This window comes from Anomalospiza imberbis, chromosome 19 (assembly GCF_031753505.1).
Source record: "Anomalospiza imberbis isolate Cuckoo-Finch-1a 21T00152 chromosome 19, ASM3175350v1, whole genome shotgun sequence".
In the NCBI taxonomy this organism is placed as follows: Eukaryota; Metazoa; Chordata; class Aves; order Passeriformes; family Viduidae; genus Anomalospiza; species Anomalospiza imberbis.
This window is the reverse complement of record NC_089699.1, coordinates 8,233,279-8,254,042: the sequence shown is the minus strand read 5'-3', so window position 1 is coordinate 8,254,042 and position 20,764 is coordinate 8,233,279. Positions and strand designations below refer to the sequence as shown.

Genomic DNA, 20,764 nt, shown 5'->3' with positions numbered 1-20,764 from the left:
GTTCCCGGGGAGGACAGCGTGACTCAGAGCCTGGAGGTGTCCCTACACCCGCGTGCAGTTCCTGTCGGCACACGACACCTCTTCCTCGTTCATCTTCCTCCTGCGTGGTCAGAGGTATCATAGCCCAGGGTGCCGGGGCTCTGCTGCCAGCGCCGGCTCCAGTTTCACACACACGCCCCGGTTATCAGATGCTGGAAGTCGGCGGGGCTCTCCTGAGGTGAGGGGTCTGGCGGCTCCTCCCACGCTCCCTCCCCTTCCTCTTCCTCCTTCCAGCAGGGCTTTGGCTCTGATAGTTTTCGCTAAAGCCGGGGTTGGCAGCCCGAGCTGCCCTCAGCATTCTCCCAGACTGTTTTATAGATTAAAGGCAGTGGGAAGGGAGTTTCTAAGAACAGGCGCAGCCAGGAGAACTCCAGCCTGACCCACAAGGCTCATCTTTGTCCTGGAATTAGGTCAAACTCCTGTTGATTTCAATCAGTCTCATCTCTTTATGCCAAGGTGGAATTGTATCAATGAACTCTACCAGAGCCACCCAGTGAGTTTCACTGGGGCAGAGACTCCCTGATTCAGCACAAGACAATTACAATTTAATAACCACTGCAGAGAGGATTGAGAAACTGTGGCTGCCTTGCTCAGCACTGTAACATCTGATGGTGCCTTTACCCAGCCCAGAATAGGAGCATGATCCAGACTGATACCACTGCTCCATTTTGGCCTGGGATGCAGATCAGCTGAGCATTGCAAGAAGATAAGAGAACTGAATATTTAATTGAAAAACATCACTTTTGGAAACGTGGGTGAAATACTGCTACTGGACCCTTGTCAGAGGTAATTTCAAGCTTTGGCATGGATGCAGAGAGGGCAGACCTTCACCTACCATTGCCCTTTACATAAATACAGCTTCCTTGTCCATCTCCTGTTCCCTGCAGCAGGACACGGGGTGGCTGCTGCGGGGCTGTGCAATGGGACTTTGTATTCCTCTCTCCAGCGAAGGCTTCGACTCTTTGCAACGTCTGCCTATTTTCACAGGCAGGGCTGTGAAAGCTGGGAGCTCCGTCGCGGGGCTGGAGCCGGGAGGAAGGGCCCTGGAGTCCGGCCCCGGCTTTCCCCGCCGCCCTTTCCCGGCCTTTTCCCGGCGCCGGGTGCCCGCGCTCCCCGAGCCGCGCGGTGCCGCTCCCTGATTGGCTACAGCGAGCGCGCTGCTGAATTATTCATGAGTGCGCTGGCTGAAAGAGAGGCGGAGCCGCGGCCGGACCTTATTAGCATGCGAGGCCACGCCCACACACACAGTTTGCATCGCATGGCTCCGCCCACGGGGCGGCCCCGCCCCAGGCCCCGCCCCGCCGCGCCCCGCCCGGAGGTGCCCGCGGAGCGAGGCCGCCGCCGCCGCGCAGCTGAGGGGGAGCGGGCGCGGAGCGGAGCGCGGCCGGGGCGGCCCGGCCCCAGCCCCAGCCCCCGCAGGTGAGCGCCGCTCGCTGGGGCCGCGCTGGGAGGCGGGAGGGGCTCCCGGGAGGGGTCCCGGCGGGGGGTCCGGCCGGCACGGCCCCGGCAGAGCTCTCCGGGGCGGCCCCGCCATGCCCGCCCGTGCTGGGCTGCGCGGCCGGGCCGGCAGGTGCTCGCCGGTGCCCCCGCCCCCGAGGGGGTTCACTGCGCCGGTGCCCGGGCTCTCCACCCTTCCTGGGCCGGCCGCGTCGGGGCTGCCCACACCTGGAGCCCCGGCGCACCCGGGGACTCCGGCAGTGTCTCCCCGTGGAACTCGCAGCCGCGGCGCTGAGGGCTGCTGGGGTTTTGTTTGCTGTTGTGCCCGGTCCCGGGCTCGCTGCGCTGTGACCGTCCCGGCCGGAGAGCGCAGCCCCGCGGGTACCGCGCGGCAGCTCCGCATCCCGGGATTCCCCGGGGGAGGTGGCGGCAGTGGCCGCTCCGGGACTTCCTGCCGGGCTCCCCAGCGGGTCCGGGCCGGGGCCGCTCCCGGCGCGCGGAGCCTCCGCGGGGGCTGCGGGAACCGCTCCCGCCCGGTCCTGCGGTCGGAGATGCCCCTGCTCGCAGCCCGGCCCCGCAAGTCTCCCGTGCTGCCGCTGGCTCCAAGCAGCGGGTCTTGGAGAAGGCAAGAACAAGAACTGCAGTGACTCTGACTCCCTTGGGATGTTCTGTTAGCATTTTCTCTCTTCTTTTTTTTTTTTTTTTTTCCTATGTCCGTATTAAATGCATCTTGTCACTATTAGTGGTTTTTCTTTCCCCTCCCCAAAGCTGAGAACTTGCTGAATGAAGGAGCACGTTGCTTCCAGCAGGCAGCAAACAGGTGTAATAAAACGGTGAAGGAAGTTGTTCAGCCTTTGTCTCAGGTTGCCCTTCACTGTGCCAAGGGAACAGGCTCTTGCTGGTATCTCCCCTCCTGGAGCTGGGGCTTAACCTTGGCGTTGGAGAAAGCTTTGCCTATTTGTGTTTAGTTTTGTTGATGGTGTAGAGCAGTTGAATCAGACTCCTGTGTGTGTGTTTCTGCAGCCAATGGCACAAAGTCTTGTGCTGGTGTGGGGATAGTGCCAGGAGAGGGGGACAGCTCCACTGAGATGGCAGAAGTAAAAGTTGTCCATTGTCATGTCTTACTTGATGGGGAATGCTGCTCTTTGTAGTCATCTGAGAGCACTTCAGTCAACTGGAATATCTGGCTTTACCTAGTCCCAGCTGAAGCTGTGTGCCCAGAGCAGCTGCCTGGTGATCTTAGCTTTGAATCGGGAAGCTGGTGCTTCTGGCAAGTGGAATGCAAAGTGCTGGTACGTCCCAAGGCTCCTCCATGCATCCTGGCACGTTCCTTGCAGGGGTAGACTGGCCCATGGAGAAGATGAGGATGATCCGGGCCAGTAGTGAGCAGTCCCTAATCCTGCTCAGTGCTGCTTGTAGCCTGTCAAGTGGCTCTGTATAGTGTGTGGTATTGGAGAGGGAGAAGAGTTCTCAAACATCTTCATAGGATGGTGCTGAGGAACGTCTTTTATTTGGTTTTGAACAAATTGCATCTGCTATAACAGCTGACCAAAGAAAAGTACTGGAGGAGTTAAACCAGTTGAGAGCCCTTTATCTTCCAGTGGCCTTTGGTATGGTAACATAATTATTCCTGGGAATTGCTTATGGAAGAGGTGTGTCTTTTCTTGGCTGACACAGAAGCTTGAGAAATGTCAAAGAGCAAGGGAGGTTTTAAACCTATGTCTTGCAGTTAATACATGGCAATAAGGGTCTATGATACTGCTAGTACAATCATATTTCATTAAAATACCAAAGGAGGCACTGGTTTGGTTTCTATGCAGAAATTGTGTGGAAACTCCAGTTCTCATATAAACATTTCTCATAGCTGGATCTCTTTGTGTTGCTTTATGAAGCAAATGCTTTTGTGATTTGCTCCATCGACCCACTGTTTGTAAAGTGCTGCTCCAAAGTTACAAGCCACTTTTCTGTTTGATTCACGCTCCTTAGCAAAGCCTGCAAAAGGTTTTGCATCATGGGCAATAATGTTGTTCAGTGCAAAGACTTTGTTCTGCTGTAGCATTTTGAAACTTGGTGTTGTCATGCCCCCATGACAAGGAGAACACAATAGAAGTCCTAATGACACACAAGGTTTGCACAATTCCCAAATTCATTGCAGGTGGGTGGTTCCTGGTAATTCCAAGTACAAGGCTGTTGGCAGTACATGAACTTGCCTCAGTTGTGTGATTAATTCTCAATTATTTTCAAAGAGTTCTTGGAGAATCGATGTCTGATAGTTTGTTTGATATTGTTTGTGTTTTAGGAGGGCAACCACCTGCACATAGTGTTGCCACAGTCTGTTCAGTTGTTCATTTCACTGTCTGTCTCTCCAGATTCACTGAAATAAATTCTTTTTAAAGGATCTTTTGGTTTTCCTCGCTGACTACTGTATGCACGGTGCACCTGAACACTCTCCTGTTTATAAAACTGCAAGTGGCGGGGGGTAGCAGTGGCTCAGCAGTTGTGTAAGGAGATCTCTGCATGGTCTCATTAAACTGAGATTAATGTTAGAGCATCTTCCTTCTCCTGGGAAGAGGAGGTGGTGTCTTACACTTCTCTCTGTGTACCGCAACTGCTCCTTCCCTTGCTTTAGCTGTTCTGCTTGGCTTGTACTCTTCTTGAGTATCTGCCATGACAGCGTGTCACAGCCAAGCAGGGTGGTAGAGATGAACAATTAAAGAATAGCTCAGGCTCGTTTCATTGATTTCAAGCTAAAATTGTTCTTAAATTTGTCCTTTCACAGTGAGTCATGGCACCTGTAATCGATAAATGTGATAAATCTGGTGTTTGAGTGATACTTTGCGCAGTTCTGTTGGTGTGAGATCACTGGTGCTAAAGAAGAGCTTTTTGCTGTGCAGCTGACCCAGCCTCTGTTGTGTTGCTGTTGACTGTGTTGGTAACAGCAACAGGGCAAACTCCTGGCTGCAGGAGAGAACCTGGTTCAGACAAGGCCATGGGAGTGACGGTTTGTTACAGCAGCACCAACTGCCTGGAGTTCAAACAAAGCTGCTTGATAAGGCCTCTTTTATTTTAGCAGGGTTGATAAAGTGTTATCAGCTGCATAGGTAGATGTTCTCCCTTTAAGGACCTGTAAGCAGGAAGGAGTGCTGAGGAAGGAATGAGAAGGAAACCTAAATCAAGGCAGGATTTAAGAGTTCTTGAGATGCTTGCTGGCATTTTGAAAAGAAGGCTCTTGGACTGTATCCCATTGAAAACCTGTTCAAGCTGAGTAAAGGTTGCCAAGGAAGCTCACAGATGGTACCTTGCAACTCTGCTACGTGAGCAAAATAAACTCATTATGGGTATGTTTTTGTTGTGGGGTTCACTTGAGACTGCATCCACACTTAATACTGTCTATGTAATAAAACTTCTGACCTGGGTTTCCTCTTCTTGCAAGACTGGATTAACTTGTGTGATCGGGACTTACAGCATTTTGGCTGGAAATTCCACTCTCATGAGAGGACATAAGGAAACATTCCAACAAATTTCTGCACAGGGTAGTTCCCTGCCAGGGCCTGTGCCAAGTTGGTGGTGAAAATGATGGAGAGTGTCTCAGCAAGCTGTGCACGGGCATCAAGATACATTGCTGTGTGCAGAAGCAAGGAAGCCAAAGGAAAACGTGGAGCTCTGGATTGGTGACACTCAGCAGTGAGGAACAATTAATGCTGCTCCTGGGAAGGAGCACTTGTCCTTCTGTTGAATATGAGTTCACATGCCGTGAAATGAATGGAGCTGAGCAAGGACAGAGTGAAATCTGGTTGTGATGTTAAACTGCTCCTTGGCGTCTGATTGGAAACAGGATTGTCTTGCCACTCATGCTTTCATTGCCTTTCCATATGAATAGTGAGGAGATTTTGCTTTGTGTCTGGATCTAATCCAATGAGGTGAAAAAGGGGACTTTACTGTATTTAGGTGAGCATTCAGGTAAGGAAGCAGTAGGAGTTTGATGTTGGGGCACTCTGAGCTCTGCTGTCAGGTGTCCATGTCCTGAGTACCAGCAAAACTTGGGTTGGCTCAGCCTTGGGCTATTGTTGCCTCTAGACAGCTTCCCTCAATGCATCTTAAAAGAAAGAATGTTGCACATAGTTTCTGGTAAAAGACTTGTCTTTGAAAGCCTAAAGAATTGTTTCCCTGGAAAAGAAGAACATTAGATACATGCAGACCTGGCATAGCTTCAGAGGCTACTGGAGAATTCCTCTCTGGCTACTGGTAGCCACAACTGTTACCAGATGGTTGTAAATGCTGACTGGCAGACAACTGCAGAGCACATGGGGCTGGAATTTTATGTAAGACTCCAAAGGTGTGTGGGAGAGAGACTAAACTGCTAAAATGTAAATGTGCATCTGGAAGATAAGATTATACAGACTGTGGAATCTATTTCTAGAATTGGAAGAGATAACTTGCTTATTGTACTAAAACCAAAATTCTTCTCTTTGATAAGAGCCTTGTAAACTTGTGATAATAACTCTTGGCCAACCTGTGCTGCAGTGGATGCTGTTCCTGCTTTGCCTTTGTTCAAAACTGCTTGTCCTCTCATCCTCTCCCATACCGTGACCCCCAAAGGTTCTTTGGTCAGAAAGAAACTCCGATATCAGTCTATGAGAGGTGACTTTTGTAGTTTGCCTTCTCTGATCCTCTCAGCCCTTCAGGGTGATGGTTCTTCAAGTGAGTTACTGCTCAGTTCAGAACTGCTACACTTCTTAGCCTGTTGAACAAGTTATTGTGGGCTGGAGTGTGAATGTTGGAGCTCTTGCATAAGCAGGCTTAAGCGGCATGCTTCAGGACGCCATTAATATTTTAGGATAACACATTCTAGCAAGTTTTTAAATGTAAAGTTGTGTCTCTCAAAACAAGCCCCCTCTTCTTTGCTCCTAACACTGAGTTTCTGCTGGCACAGCTGAGGTCTTTTGTTCTAAAGTGGGGAGGGTAATTAGTAGAGTTTCTCTGTGGGTTTGCCTCGTTTAACAGGTCCAGGATATTGATTGACAGTGGGAAAGGGTGTGTCTCCTTGGCACTTTCCTTGTCTGGCTAAGCGCAAGTTGTGTGTTATCCATGGGCATGATGTGCTGTCCTTTCATTGCGCAGCACCTTGTCACTGCTCTGTAACTTTTGCTAACTTGAAGTGAATGTAGCTTTGTGAAAATATGTCCCTCTCTCAGGGATGTCTAATAAAAGAAGTCTTATGATCTGACACTATTTTTGAAGTTTCAGTTGAGGTGCTAAATCATTGTAGAAGGATTTACTTTCCAAGTAAACGACACTTTTCCTCTCTTTTCTGAGGTCCTCATAGGTTTGTTTCTGTGCACATTCTTCACCCTGCATGTGCTGGTGGCCCACAAACACAAACAGCTGTAGTTGCCCTGCTCAGAGCCAGTTTTTCTCTGGTAGCTGGTGCTGCCAGTGATTCTCGGTGACTGGAATGTCACGTAGGTGACATATTCCAGTCACGTAGATCCTAGTAATTCTAGGGCCTAAGTGACTCAGGTGATTGATCCTCATGTGATCCTCTGGTCCTCTGAACCAGGGCTGCATTACAGGCCTTTGGTGAGCTCAGGGCAGTGCTGCACAGGTGACTGGAGATGTTGGAGTGTGAGCAGGAAAGGTAAAAGGGCAGTAGTGCAACAAAGAGGTACAAGTTCAAGCTCAGGGAGTTTCTAAAGGGAGTTCTCAAAATATGCCTGTGGAGCATCCTGTTTAGCACACCATTTCCTTCTTTTGGACCTTCACAGCTGGTGCAAGGCCTTGCTAGGAACTCTTTGAAAAACAGCTCAAGCTTTTCAGGAGTGGCTGCTTTAGGTTGTTATCCAAAGGCCATTGTTGCTGGCAGGAGCACAGAGGCAGCCACCCTGTTTCCAGCTGTGCTATTCCTATCTCTGCAGGTGTGAAAGGCTCATCCCCATAGTTACTCACCTCCAGCTCCACTGTTTGAAGGGTTCAAGCCCCTCTGTTCGCTTGCCAGTTCCTTTGGTGCTCCTGGTCCCTCTCTCTCATGCAACATCAGTCCCCTGCTCCCCATCTTACTGTAGGTGTGTATGAACCTCTTCTGACCATGTATAATATCCATTCTGACCCTTCATTACGCCTCAGAAGTTCTGGTCCCACTGCACATGTGTGTCATGTACAGAGTAGCTGGCAAATTGCTCTCTGTCCAGCAAATTAAAATAAAATACTGAGTGAAGTGCCTGTAAACTGCAGCCTGTGAGAAATGGCCAGGGCAGGCAGGAGCACTAACACCAGGGTAAGTTTTCAGGATGTGAATTCAAGCCTTTGCTCTTGAGTTGGCAGGGTTTGCTTGTCACTTAGTACCTGCGCAGAGGGGAGATGTGACAGCCTCCTGAGCTGTAGAGAGTAGGAAGCTGGAGCCTGGGATTCCTCGTGTGATTGCTGGCTTGCGAGTCAGGCCTGATTTGTCCTGCTTGGATTCTTCTGTTGCTGTGAGAGACTAGGCACTGGGACACTGCTTTGTGCTTCAGCTGCACAGTGACTTGCAGGTGCGAAATTCCCTTCCCTACCCCCACCTCGAGCAGGGAGTTCGGCTTGATATTTTACAAAAGCAAGTTAATAATTAATGCAGCTCCCCTGCAGGCAGCACAGTGCCCTTTCTGCCGTGCCCATGGAGAGACCTGAAAATGGGATTCTTTCTCTCTTTGGCTCAATGGCTGGAGGGTTACCTGGGGTGAAAACTGATGCTAGTCAATAATGCCTGAGCCTGGGAGTTGGCCTTTAGGTTGGGTTTGTCTGAACGTTTATGCAAATGCTGCAGTTTTTCCTTTTCTTTGGATAGCATCAACTCAAGGGATCGCAAAATGGCCAAGTGCAAGACCCTTTTCAGAATCCTCTTGTTTTATCTGTACTAGTTTGCTTTATCAATGTGAAAATAGAATTGTGAAGTGCTGCACCAGAGTGCTGTGTTAGACTGGTATCAGGTTTTAGTCACTCGATAGTGATATTGTCTCAGTCTGCTCTGGCTGATTTGTTACCTGCTAAACCAAAATAAATAACCTACTTCTGCCTGCTTTCTGCTCAGGCTGCTTGTGTTTATATAGACTCTTCTTTTCTATTTTGTTAGGATTTTTGTTGCCAAGATACTACAGCAAGGAAAATGAGAAGGTTCTTAAGACCCGGACACGATCCAGTTCGAGAGAGGCTCAAGCGCGACCTTTTCCAGTTTAACAAGGTACGGGGCTTTCCTCAGACTTCAAGGCAAACCTGTCCTGAGCCACTGCATCCTGCAAAAGGAGGGAAAAACCACTTGAGTGTGGGTGGAAAAGTTAAATTTAGGAGAGGTGCTGGTTTGTTCTCTTTTTCAGTTCTGCCTTTTACTCCTCCAATGTGCCTGAGTAGTTTCCTTTAAGGTCCTGGGCGTGTTCTCAATTCTGTCTCCTTTTTAAGAGGAAGGATATTGTGATGCTATTGAGTGGCAGTTGTTGAAAGAAGAGATCTTCACAGCAGCCTTTCTATCCTCTGAATGGTCTGTCACTTGTCCTGCTATGTGCTGGGACTGTTTCTGTTATAGGTAGTCCTTGTTAGGAAAATAAACATTTTCCTAAAAATTCATATAAGCCACAGCTTGTGATGCAGCTGAAGCCAGAGTTCTTTGTCCCTGATTATACTTTGGATTTACAAGTGTACCCCTGCTTTTAAATGTGCATTTAAAAGGCTGTGCTAGCACCTAGGCAGCACAATGGCAATTAATAATGAATTTACTATTATCTTAGTCTGAATGTGTTTCTAAATTTTTTCCTTCCCTCTGTGAAGAAGAAATTGTAATGGCTGTGCTATCTATCCAACACTCTGGGCATTTTTCTTTTGAGCTCTGGCCAGGAGCATAATGCTTTTATCTTTGAAAATGCCTAGTATTAAATCATGGCTAGGCTAACGGCTACTTACACTTTCTTTGGGGAGCAGAAATATATTTGTAGGTTTTGTGTTTCTAAGGTTTAAATGGAATTTTGTTGCAAAGTGTAATGCATAAATGAAATCAGCCTAGGAAATAACCTCCTTGATTCATTGTAATTGTAGTGTAGATGGATACTTGAAGTGGAACTGTGGATATTTGAGATAAATGATTTAATGTAATTGGTACTGAGCAAAACCAATTCCATGCATACCTCCCTGCCACTGGGGAGACAAAGGAACTCAGGAGTGCTTCGGGTCTGTTTTCTGCCTGCTACCACCAGGAAATCCCAGTGCAGATGCAGTAGAAAAATCAGTGAATGCAGACCAGGTCTGAGTTGTTTGCATCTGGCTAAATGCAATGTCAGCTTCAGAAAAGATGTCCCAGGGATGGGTCAGAGTTGCTTATAAGCATTTAAAATTCTATATACCTTGGAAAAACTGCTATTTTAGGGATGGCTCTTCCTTGAATAGACCTTTGTCTTATGAGAATGATTGGGTAAGCTTTACCTGCCAGAGACACACTAATTTGGATAATGCAGAACAGGGTTGAAAGAGGTAGCTTTTGCAGCAGAGGGAAACTTCCAAATATATTAGAAGCTGACATCAGAATTTGTGACTCCATTTGATTCAGTCCTGAAGGTAAATATGACATCTTGTTTCTAGGGAGACAGCTACTTTGGACACTTCCTAATGTTTACTCTCATTAACAGCTTGGTAATTAAAGGCCTTGTAAAATTCATTTGCACCTTTAAGCCACAGTAACTTGTCCTTTTCTAATAAGAATCAGAAGGGAATGAACATTATACCAGAATCTTTTACGCTCTACTTTTTTCTTGCATAAAAGTGAGGGTTTTTTTATCCCAAGTCTTGTGTCTCCCATTCCAGTATTTCTAGAGATAATGGGTCATTTTAAAGCTTCTACCATTTGATCCAATAAACATCTACTCACAGCTAGGTAGACTGAGAAAATCTGGGAAAGTCAGACCTTAATTCTGAGCTGTTGAAGGTTGTGGCTTCAAGGAGCCAAGAATCATAGTGCTTTGAGTGCCAAGGCTGTCCTGGTTTAATGTGCTATTAGAGCAAGCACATTAGGGCTGGTAAGCAGGTTTTTAAACACTTGTTATTTGAGGTCTTTGAAAGACTTCTGGTTAAGAACCTGCTTGGGAAATATTTTGTGGGCCTGTAAAGTTGCTGATCAGAGAAATTGCACGGTGGATTTGCACCTCTTCAGTGTGTGATGCAGGCCATGACTAAAGGCAAGCTCTGTACCTTAAAGGTGCTGGGGATTCCTGCCCTCATTTTACGTTGAAGTTGAATAGAAATGCATGATGCCTCACAGATTTAGTGTTAGTGTAGTGGAATGTATTTGACCATGCTGACCTAGAATGGTCTTCAATTAAGAAAGCCTATTTAATTGGTGGTGGTGGATTTTTGTTTGTTTGTTTACTCTGTCAGGTGTAAATAGGCTGTGATCTTCTTACTGCTTCTCTCTTGCATTTCTGTTTTGCGTAAGAGGTGGTCCAGATGGCTTTAAAGGACTGATTGATGACTGGATTAGCGCTTCAAACTGTCTTCAAAGTTGTGTTTGTTTCATGAAACACCTTCCTAAATTCTGCTAGTCACTTAGCTTTGCATATCTGTTTCTCTGTATGAGTAAGAACTTCCCATACTTGTGTGTACCTGTTGCAAGAATCTGTTTTTAGCTCAGTGGATAGAATGAAGGATAAGGTATGTGGACTTGGCAGTCTACTTCTTTGAGTTTATCCTGCTTTTGGAAGTAGTATTTGGATGCCTTTGGCTCAGTCCAAGCCCTGCAGAAGAAACATGTTCAGGCTGGCATTGTCAGACTAGATGATGGGTAACACACAGGTGAACCAGCCTGTCTTACAGCTGAATGTTACCCAACTGGGAGCATTGCATTTAATTTATGGCTTCATGTTTTTTCCCCTGTTTTCAGCCTTCCTGCCCCTTTGCTGATGGGTGTGATGGAGAGCTTACCTGAAATCTGAATTAGTGTCTAAGCAAAGTGGAGTTAGCACATACAGGCTTCATTGTTTCTTCAAAAGATGAATTAACAAAGAGACGGGGCTTGTATTGCCTGTGGTTGGGTTTGTCTCTGCTCTGTCATAAAACAATCTGAGAGGAGAAACAGAGGCAAGTGAAAGGAGGAAAAACAGAGCTGAATTTCATCGGCACAGCTTTAGTGTGGGCTGGGGACAACTGTTCAGTTTGGCCACATTTTTCCTGCAGTAAATATGACTGACACGAAGCATTTTTGTCAGTGCTGCTGACACCGGGCTTGCTTGAGTCTGACAAATCTGTGGAGAATGAGAAAAAGCTCCTACCTTTCCCCATAGAAACAAAGACCCTTTTGAGAAGGAGGGCACATTGTGGGCACTCCAGTTTCTTATTTCAGCTCTGCTGAAAGGCTCCATTGTAACCTCTGCTGCCTCTTGCCCCCCTCTCTCCCCCTTGCTGTGTTTACCTGCTGGGCAGGTGAAAGGATTGACTGATGAAAGCTGCTGGAGGGAGGGAGGGCAGCCCAAAGCTGGCTTGATGTGGTTTAACAACTGGGTGCAAATAAGTACAAGGAAAAGATCTGGGTAATCAGGACAGTGAATGTGAATGCCTGACCCTGGTGGTGTCAACTGCAGCCCCAAAACCCACCCTGAAGCCTTTACTGTCCAGCTGTGGAAACAAATGACATAAGAGAGAGTTATCTTTGTTGCATCTTGGTTGAAGATTCAGAGCTGCCAGAAACCTTTAATACATTTACTGTTCTCCATGAGCAGTTGCGTAGCACACTGTGGTTGTTACTGATATTTCTCTTTTGTAAATGTGTCTGTGGAATGGGGGGGTACTTCAAATTTTTGGTTGAATGAAAACCTGGAAGAAAAAAAAATCACCTTTCTATTACTGAATCATACACACTTGGTTGTGCAGTTCATAGGTCTCATACTCGAAAATTAAAGCTTTTATTGACTTGTCTAATGTGTTTACAAATTAACACATCAAACCCAAGATATAATTAGGCCAGTATTAAGGCTGGTGTTGACAGCTTCCTAATAGGCAGTACAGTATTGTATAAGTCATGGTTTTCTGAGAGTTGTGGCTAAAGCTTTATCTTTTAGGTTGGAAGAAATCTTAGAATAATCACAGTTTCTAATTGATGTGTCACTGAAAATTGCACCTGGTTGTGCTGACAACATGACAGTGCAGTGACTGTGAACAAGTTGAAACTAAAACTATCAGGGGGAGTTACACTGGTGTCTCCCTAGTAAGTTCCTCACTTTGTTTTGGGTGAGAGTGGAATGGTGTTTATTGCCTGTGCTACACCTGATTCATTTAAATGTCTGATCTGTTGTTAAGATAACATTACCTTGGATCTTCTTCCCAGAATTTTGCACCATAGCTTTATACTCCCACAACTTTGACAATTAGGAAGCTTTTCTGTGTTGCCTCAGTAGCTATCACAGTGCAGAGAAATTCCTCTTTGGCTGTGCTGGGTTAGGAAACTGCCGTGTTTCAATTCTGAGTCCATTGATAAATTCCTAATTTCATACAGCCTTCTCTAGTAAGTTTTATATGTGTAGCTGTGCAAAGGTTGGTTAGCAGCCTCTTCAAGGGTGACAGTAAAAAGATTGAATTCTCAAAATTTGTTCTTAATAATGCAAACCTAACACTTAAATTACCTTCTTAGAATATAAATAGCTAAGGCTGGAGATTAAGTTATCAAAAAAGGAAGTAAACTCGGTGGTCTTGGAGCTTGTATAGTACTAATCTTGGCTTACTACCTATAAAAAGTAAAAAATTACTATCTACTCTTTTGCCCAGCCTAATGAGTTGGCAAGCAGAAGATTGGGAAATGCTCCAATATTTTTAGTTTTATCTTCTAAAGAGGCTCATCTTCCCTTGAGAGAACCTCAGGCTGGGGTGCCCACTATTTAGAGGAGGGAAATCTTTTCTTGCAGCTTAGGAATTGTGATCAAATGAGTGAAACCGAAGCAAACTGGCAGACTCTGGAGTCAGCTGGATCCTCCTGTGCTGTCTTTGAGCAGGACATTAAAGTGCTTTGCAGCAGCTGGGGCACCTCGGGCTATGGCCTGACCACGGAAATGAAACCAGCTCCATTTGATTCTCGTGCAGGGGATTAAGTTGGGAAATCACTATGCAGGAAATAAAGTCCAGGTGTTACTTTTAGGCTGAATAAAGCATAAAACTTAAGTGATGTGGTAGCTTTACTTCAGACATGATGGAAATGAGGATGGGAGTGAGGTCCAAGTTCTGTAGATGGAGAGTTCTCTGCTTTCTATTTTTTTTTTCAGTAGTGAGTGTAATGAATTCCTACTCTGTAGCTGGCCAGCTTGCCTTAGAATAAGGTATTTTCCAGAAGTTGGGCCTTTAAGGATCAGCATTTTCCAGGAAGCATCCCTCTTAATCTTCCCTAATAATCTGTGGGCACACCAGTCCTCTTTACCTGTGTGTTGGTGCATACTGGTTTTGCCTAAACCAGGATAAGAGCTGTGCATTAGCACTTCTGAAAACCTCCCTGAGCTGTTTTCTAAGCAGCTTGGTGGCATCCTGTAAGTATGGCAGGATATTATTCCCTGGTGTGTAAATGCATCAATGTACAAATGCTCCCAATCTCCCTTCTGGAGCAGTTGTAAGTTGTACTTCAGGGAAGCCACCAAGGCCAAGCCACACTGCTCCCTGTGACAATGACTCTTTTTAGTCCCAGATGGCTTTGAATTACTCTGAGGTGGCCTAGCAGGCTCCTGCTCTCATTAAATTCCAGTGTTCCTCATGTTCCCTCTGGAAAATGGATATGGATTACATTAGTTTTCCTGGCTGCTCATAGGAAATCTGTTTTGCTTCCTTGATGAGCACTGATGTTCACTCATAGCTCTGCATTGCTTTGCACCATTTCTTCATGTCAGTTACCAAAAAGAGGTCAGGAAGGGCTGACCTGTGTGGAATTTGGCAGATAAAGCTGGTCTTACAGTGCACAGTATTTGTGTCAGTCTTTGAAATTGTGCTGAGCAGTTGGTTTACAGAAGTGCAGCTGATGTGGAGTGATGGAGTGTGTTGTATTGACTGACTAAGCTGTGCTTATGCAGAGTTATTTATAATCTTAACATCAAGAGCTGCTCAGGCTACTGTTTTCAGAATATTTAGCTTTCATTTCTGTTACACTTCTGGATATCCTGGCTGTGGAGCCAGGGATTCCTGGCACACATTCATCATTAGGCTGTTGTTCAGCAAATCAAAAGGGTTTGAACACCTTTCAGCAGAAAAAGCTGCCATGAAGTGCTGTATTTCAGACTGCCATGCCATGTTGAATTTCTGCCCAACAATGCCCATGAAACAAGCTGCTGAACATGATTTTTCCTTCTCTCCCCCAGACTGTGGAACATGGATTTCCCCACCAGCCCAGTGCCCTGGGCTACAGCCCGTTTCTCCGTCTCATGGCCATTGGGACACGATCAGGAGCCATCAAATTGTATCCTTTGAACACCTTGGGTTCTCTAACCTCAACAGAATTAGTGCAGCTTTGAAGACACTTCAAAAGTTAGATTAAGCATGAATTTGCAAGCAAGGGTTACTGGAACACTGAAACAGTTTGCCAGGGTTTGGAGTAATTTTTGGTCTGATCAGTGTGGGATTGTCTTTTCAAGAGCTGAGCTACAGCTCCAACAGAAGTTGAGCTGATGCAGATATTAAACAAGACTCTGCTCTTGCTATGCAGAAGGTCAGACTAGATCTGGCCTAAGTTTAGCAATCCTTCACATTGTAAATTCCAGGGTTGTTTAAATATTTGGGGCAGGGTTCCTTTTTTTTTTTTTTTTTTCCTAAAGCAATTCTATTTCAAAGGTTAAAGCTGAAGTCAGAAATACAATCTACTTCCTGAGTTTTTGACCATCCAGGAATTAAAGACCTAAACATTGAAGGTGTAATTTATTTTTTGTAGCTAATGACATCCAGTCTGTCAGATTTTTCTGTGTGTGAGATGATTCTCATGGCAAAGACCAGTTAGATGAGCTGTAAAACAGGCATGTCACCCAGCCCAGAAAGGAAAAGTTGGTGCTGTCTCTGGCAGTTTAATCATTCACTGCTGGTGTTGTTTGTGCTGAGAGGCTGGACTCCACATGCAGGCAGTAGCCATCTGTCTCCTGGTTACAAATTAGTTAAGCAGGATTGTAGTGTCTGGGAAACCACTGAACATCCCTGAGAAAAAACAGGGTCCAGGCACCTCTTCTGCATATACTGAAGGAAGAAGTGAACTTCCCTGTTTTCCACAGTGAGCACAGCCTGCAAGTTTTACAAGCATGTAAAATCAAAAGTGGATTTGCATTGATTCTTTTCAGTCCAGCTCACCAACAGTAAATGTGGTTTCAAACTAATCTCTTTTTGTCTTGCTTGCTAGCAAGCTTCTTATCAATTAATTGGAGCTGTGGGTCACCTTAAATACTGTAGATCCTCAACAAACTCATCAGATACGGTGCTCCAGGGGTGGAGTTCATGGGTTTACATGAAGAAAACAACACTGTAATGCAGATTCACTTTATACCTGATCAGGTGAGTGCATTTTCAGTACCTCTGTGACTTATGGAGAGCTCTCCTAAACAGGTGTTGATTTTATTCCAGGGATCTGGGCTCCTATTACCAAGTATATTCAAATGCTGCGTGGTTGGGAATGTTTATCCCAGTGCATTTTGTGCTCTCAGCAGCGCTTGTTGCTGTGGAGATGCTCAATAAAACTAAAAGAGAAGCTTTAAACTAAAGACTAGCTTTATTGTTCATAACTGTTACTCATTTATCTCCAACAACATCTTGGGAATGGTAATAAGGCCAGGATAGTTCAGGCAATCTGCTGCAGAAGCAAGAACTTCCTTTTCCTTTTGCAGCCCCTATTTGTTCAGTAGGACTGGCTAGTCTTTCCTCTGCGCAACAGATAGAACAGGAGCTGCTGCTGAGCTGATTTAATTATTTTCAGGAGCTCAAAACATCACTGCTAACCTCATCTGCTGTTAAGTCTGCTGCCTTTGTGTTTGGGGGTATGGACTCTTGCTCCTGGGGATTGCTGAACAGTTATTGCCACACTCTAAAAATAGGAAAGCAGAATTTTCCAAATGTCTGGTGGCTGTCTAACCACTTTCCCTTGACTGTCCAGACTGGTGCCTTGGTCACAGACTTTGTTCCCCGATGCCCCCAGTGTAGCACAAATGGCCTCTTTATGAGAGGGATTTAAGTCTTGAGGCGGTTTTGGGTGTCTGTTTGCTTAACTAATGGTATAAACTGAAACTCCCATGGGGAGTGTTGCACCAGGTGTGGCTGCAGCAGGTAAAATGCTCCAATTTGAACATCCAGCCAGCAGGGCTGGGCTCATAAAAGGATTCTGACACAACCCTCCAGAATGAGGTTGGACATGAGGAATGTGAGGAGTGTGGTATAGCAGAGTATATCAGCCCCACCCAAAGCTGGGGTGTGTTCAGCAGACCTGTGCTGAGCCAGGAGGAGGTGAGATACAGCCTGCAGCTGCATGGCTGGGCTTTACAGCACAGGCTGATCTTCTTCAGGAGCCTAAATCCTTGTCATCCCCCTCAGTGATAACATGTACCTTTATAAAAGGGTTTTTAGCCTCTAGGCTACTTCTTGTCTTCCTCTACCCCCCAAATCCCATTGCTGCAGTGTTTGTCCACTGCCATGAAAAACTGAACCAGCTCCCCAGTCCTGTTTTAGCAGGGAGTTATGAACAGCAGCAAATCTACTGCTAAATTTACTGTGTTATATTTAATACTGGCATTCTGAAAAAAGCAAGTTGTGTCATTTTGCAGTGCCAGCTGGTGACACTGCTGGATGATAACAGCTTGCACCTCTGGAGCCTGAAGCAGCACGGAGGAACATCCGAGCTGCGGGAGGAGCATCGCTTCACCCTCAAAGGGCCACCTGGGTAAGGCACAGGAGGGGCTTGGAGCTGGTCTGGGGATAAGCAAGCCAGAAAATTCTGCTGTTGTTTAAGCTAGAGCCTGTCCAGTTCTTACAGCCTGCCACTCCTCTGAATCCATTGAAGTGGCATCCATGGAAACCAACCAAGGGCTAGCTAGGGCGTGGGGGACCAGCTTTTAAATGTGCTCAACCTGTGCAAAGGGTGGCATCTTTTAAAATACTGTGCATTCACTGCTGTGAGTACAGGAGCTGTTAGGGTTAGGTAAATCTAACCATGCCCTAAGTAAGACTTGGAAATGCTGTTGTGGTTTTAGTTTCACTTGATCTCACCAGTTTTAGGTGAGCTACTTTTAGGAACACTTAGAGAGGGTTCTGTAAAAAAGATGTCTTGTTCTTTGTCCGTGCATTTGTCAAACATTTCGGATGTAATTTGTCTTAAAGCTGCTGTTTTCCTTCTTAAAAAAAAAATCATGCCTCCAAAACAAATGACACTGATAAATGTCATGTTGTTTATTCTCCCAAATTCAGTAACAAGAGTCTCTTTGCATCCCCAGCTCTCCACCAAGTGCCACCCAGGTAACAGCCGTGCTTCCCCACTCCTCCCGGGAAGTGCTGTACCTCGGCACAGAGAGTGGCAACATCTTTGTGGTGGAGCTGCCCTCGTTCCAAGTGCTGGAGGACAGGACCATCACCCCCGAGGCCGTGCTGCAGCGGTGAGTGAGCAAACAAGATGTGGAATCCCATTACCAGACACATCCTTTGTTAAAATGTCACCCCAGATTATGTACTGGGGCCTCACTGTTGTGTTAGGTATTGTCCATATCTGCCTGACTCTCATGAAAGTCACTTTTGGTCCTGGTGTGTGTTAAGTAACAATTTCTGTCCTGTTCCAGCCTGGTGTTGTCACTGTGGAGATAGAGCGTGTTCACTTGGGGTGAATCTGCAAACCTTGTGCCCTAGCCCTTGTATTTAGTTTTAGAAAAAAACCTATTTTGTTTAGCTGTAATTACCCATTTATTTTTTCAACCACTGGCAGAATATCTGGTGCTGCTTTGTTCAAATGGGGTTTTTATCACTCTGCGGAGTGCTGCTGAAAACTGACCTACTTCACTTCTACTGACATTTCCATCTTACCTTTATTCCATAAGAGAATAGGGTGGGTGGTTCAAACTGTCTTTACAGTCCTGGGATCCAGTCCTGGAATTCACTGTAAACCTTGGCCTTTCCTTGAACAGGACTGGATGCATGTCCATGCGGTAGGCCTGGTGTGATTTGTCCCATAAGATATTTCTGCTGCTTGAAGGATTTGTGGGAAGATTGTAATTACGTTTTTCAACTTTGTTGCTTAATTTCTTGTTCTTACATATTTTATTACAGTCCTTTCAGGTAGTACTTGGCATCAGCTTCTCTTGGTTTTCTGTTCTGCTCCTGCAGGATACCAGAAGATAACTGCAACAGGCGATCCTGTGAACTGGTGGAAGCCCTTCGGGAACATCCTAAGAACCCTGACCAGATCCTAATTGGATACAGCAGGGGCTTGATTGTCCTCTGGGATCTGCAGAATAACAAAGCAACACACCATTTCCTGGGCAGCCAGGTATTGATTCAATCCAGAGTCAGTTCAGCAGGGCAGGAAGGGCTCTCACTGACACTCTGAAGACAAATCAGGTGCAGGGAGAGCCTGACAAAACTGTTTTTTTAGTAAAAACAGGGTGTTTTGGGGAGATAACAGCTCTCTGGAGAGCAGTCATTTGTATGGCTTTCTTTTCAGCAACTGGAGAACCTCTACTGGCAGAGGGATGGCAGTAAATTCATTAGTTGTCACTACGATGGAAGTTACAGCCAGTGGCCAGTATCCAGTGACAACAGGCAGGCAGACCCTCTGGAAAACACTGTGCCTTATGGTCAGTAAGTGAGGTTTGACTGTTGTGTATTTGCCCAAACTCAAACTAATTCTGAGCTTGTGTAGGATATTCAAGTCACAATTCTCCCTAGTGTTTAATGGCAAAATGCAGAAGTGCCCCTTGAACAGCTTGTTAGCCTTGACTAAGGGATTTCAGCCCAGATTTTCTCTTGGATTTGAAACTCCTTTGCATTGTTGAAGTCTGTCCTGAACATGGAGAGCAAGTCTTGACAATATTAGTGCCCCTTATGAAGGGTGTTGGTGATTCAGCTCTTTGTTTTAGCTGGTGTCCTGTTCAGCGGGAGTTGCTTGGATCCTGTGTAATTAATAGTGAGCTGAATGTATTTTTTTGTTGACCTGAGCAGTGATTAAATGAAGCTTCTGATTTGCTGGAAACCATCAAATGGGGATGACCTCACCTTTTGAGTGCAAAGAAGCTTCTAAAGCTCTTTCACTTTATATTAGTTTCAGGAATGGCTGTGATTTTAGCAATCCTTTCTAGTTAATCAGCTCCTCCAGCAGCACTTCCACTCCCTGGTAGCCATCAGCAGCATGGTTTAGAACTGCCCCTGAGCCTAGGCTGTGTTTTGCTGTGGAGTTCTGTGGTCAGTATGTCCCAGAAGACTTGTCTGATGTGGCTTGGTCTGGGGAGGTGGTGCTGGCTCCTACTAATTTAGGTGGCTCCCCTTGGGGTGGAGGGTGAGTTGACCTGGCTGAAGCAGAATCAGCAACTTCTGGTGTAAAGATGCACTTCTTGAATTGTAGCAAATAACTTTGTTTTCTCAGGTCCTTTTCCTTGCAAGGCCATCTCCAAGATCTACTGGCAGACAACAAAAAACGGGTGAGTTTGTGGTGTATCCCTTCAGCCTCACCTATTTGAAGCGTGCAGTGTGCAATGCCATATGAACCCTTTAGAGTAACATTATAAGAACTTGTTGTCAAACTTTCTTTGACATTTCTTTAAAAATTTTTCTTGCTCCTTACTTCAGCATAGACCACTTTAACTCTTTCTTTCTCTTAAGGCTTCCTTACATAATATTCCAAGGAGGAATGCCCCGGGCTAGCTATGGGGACCGGCACAGTATCTCTGTTTTCCACGGCAGCCAGCAAACAGCATTTGACTTTACCTCGCGCGTGATAGACTTCTTTATAATCTTCAGTTCAGATCCTGCTGCAGGTATGTGATGGAAGAGCATTACTGAGGAATTAGGGTAGCTGTGTACGTGTGTGGAAATCTGCCTGGTATAAATAGCATATGAAATGTGATAAGGAGGTCAGTTGTTTGGGGAGTTTCTGAGACTTCAGCAGAGAATCACAGAATCATTTCATTTGGCAAAGACCCTTAAGATTGAGTCCAGCTGTGAAAGATTCCCATTCAAAAGTGAAATGTAAAATACTGGTAAATAAAGGGCTGGTTACAAATGCCATACATTCCTCAAAAAAATTAGGCTACTCTGTTAATGAGAAAAGATCTCTTAAGCTTATATCTGTTTAAGATGGACA

General features: G+C 45.9%; 1 protein-coding gene across 6 annotated transcripts in view; it reads left to right on the top strand.

Moving 5' to 3' along the window:
* Positions 1 to 302: 302 nt before the first annotated feature.
* LLGL2 (LLGL scribble cell polarity complex component 2) overlaps positions 303 to 20,764 on the top strand; it is a 34,063-nt gene continuing 13,601 nt past the window's right edge. For 3 of the 6 annotated variants that reach the window (XM_068209505.1, XM_068209504.1, XM_068209502.1), the window contains exons 1-9: positions 8,582 to 8,689; positions 14,814 to 14,911; positions 15,906 to 15,987; positions 17,247 to 17,362; positions 17,913 to 18,071; positions 18,793 to 18,955; positions 19,130 to 19,262; positions 20,048 to 20,102; positions 20,284 to 20,438. In XM_068209505.1, coding sequence (XP_068065606.1) covers positions 8,615 to 8,689; positions 14,814 to 14,911; positions 15,906 to 15,987; positions 17,247 to 17,362; positions 17,913 to 18,071; positions 18,793 to 18,955; positions 19,130 to 19,262; positions 20,048 to 20,102; positions 20,284 to 20,438 — 1,036 coding nt within the window. In that variant the 5' untranslated portion in view covers positions 8,582 to 8,614. Of the gene's footprint in view, positions 791 to 1,451; positions 1,459 to 8,581; positions 8,690 to 14,813; positions 14,912 to 15,905; positions 15,988 to 17,246; positions 17,363 to 17,912; positions 18,072 to 18,792; positions 18,956 to 19,129; positions 19,263 to 20,047; positions 20,103 to 20,283; positions 20,439 to 20,764 lie in introns of those variants that run through there. The other 3 variants (XM_068209501.1, XM_068209500.1, XM_068209503.1) reach the window with 3 other exon arrangements.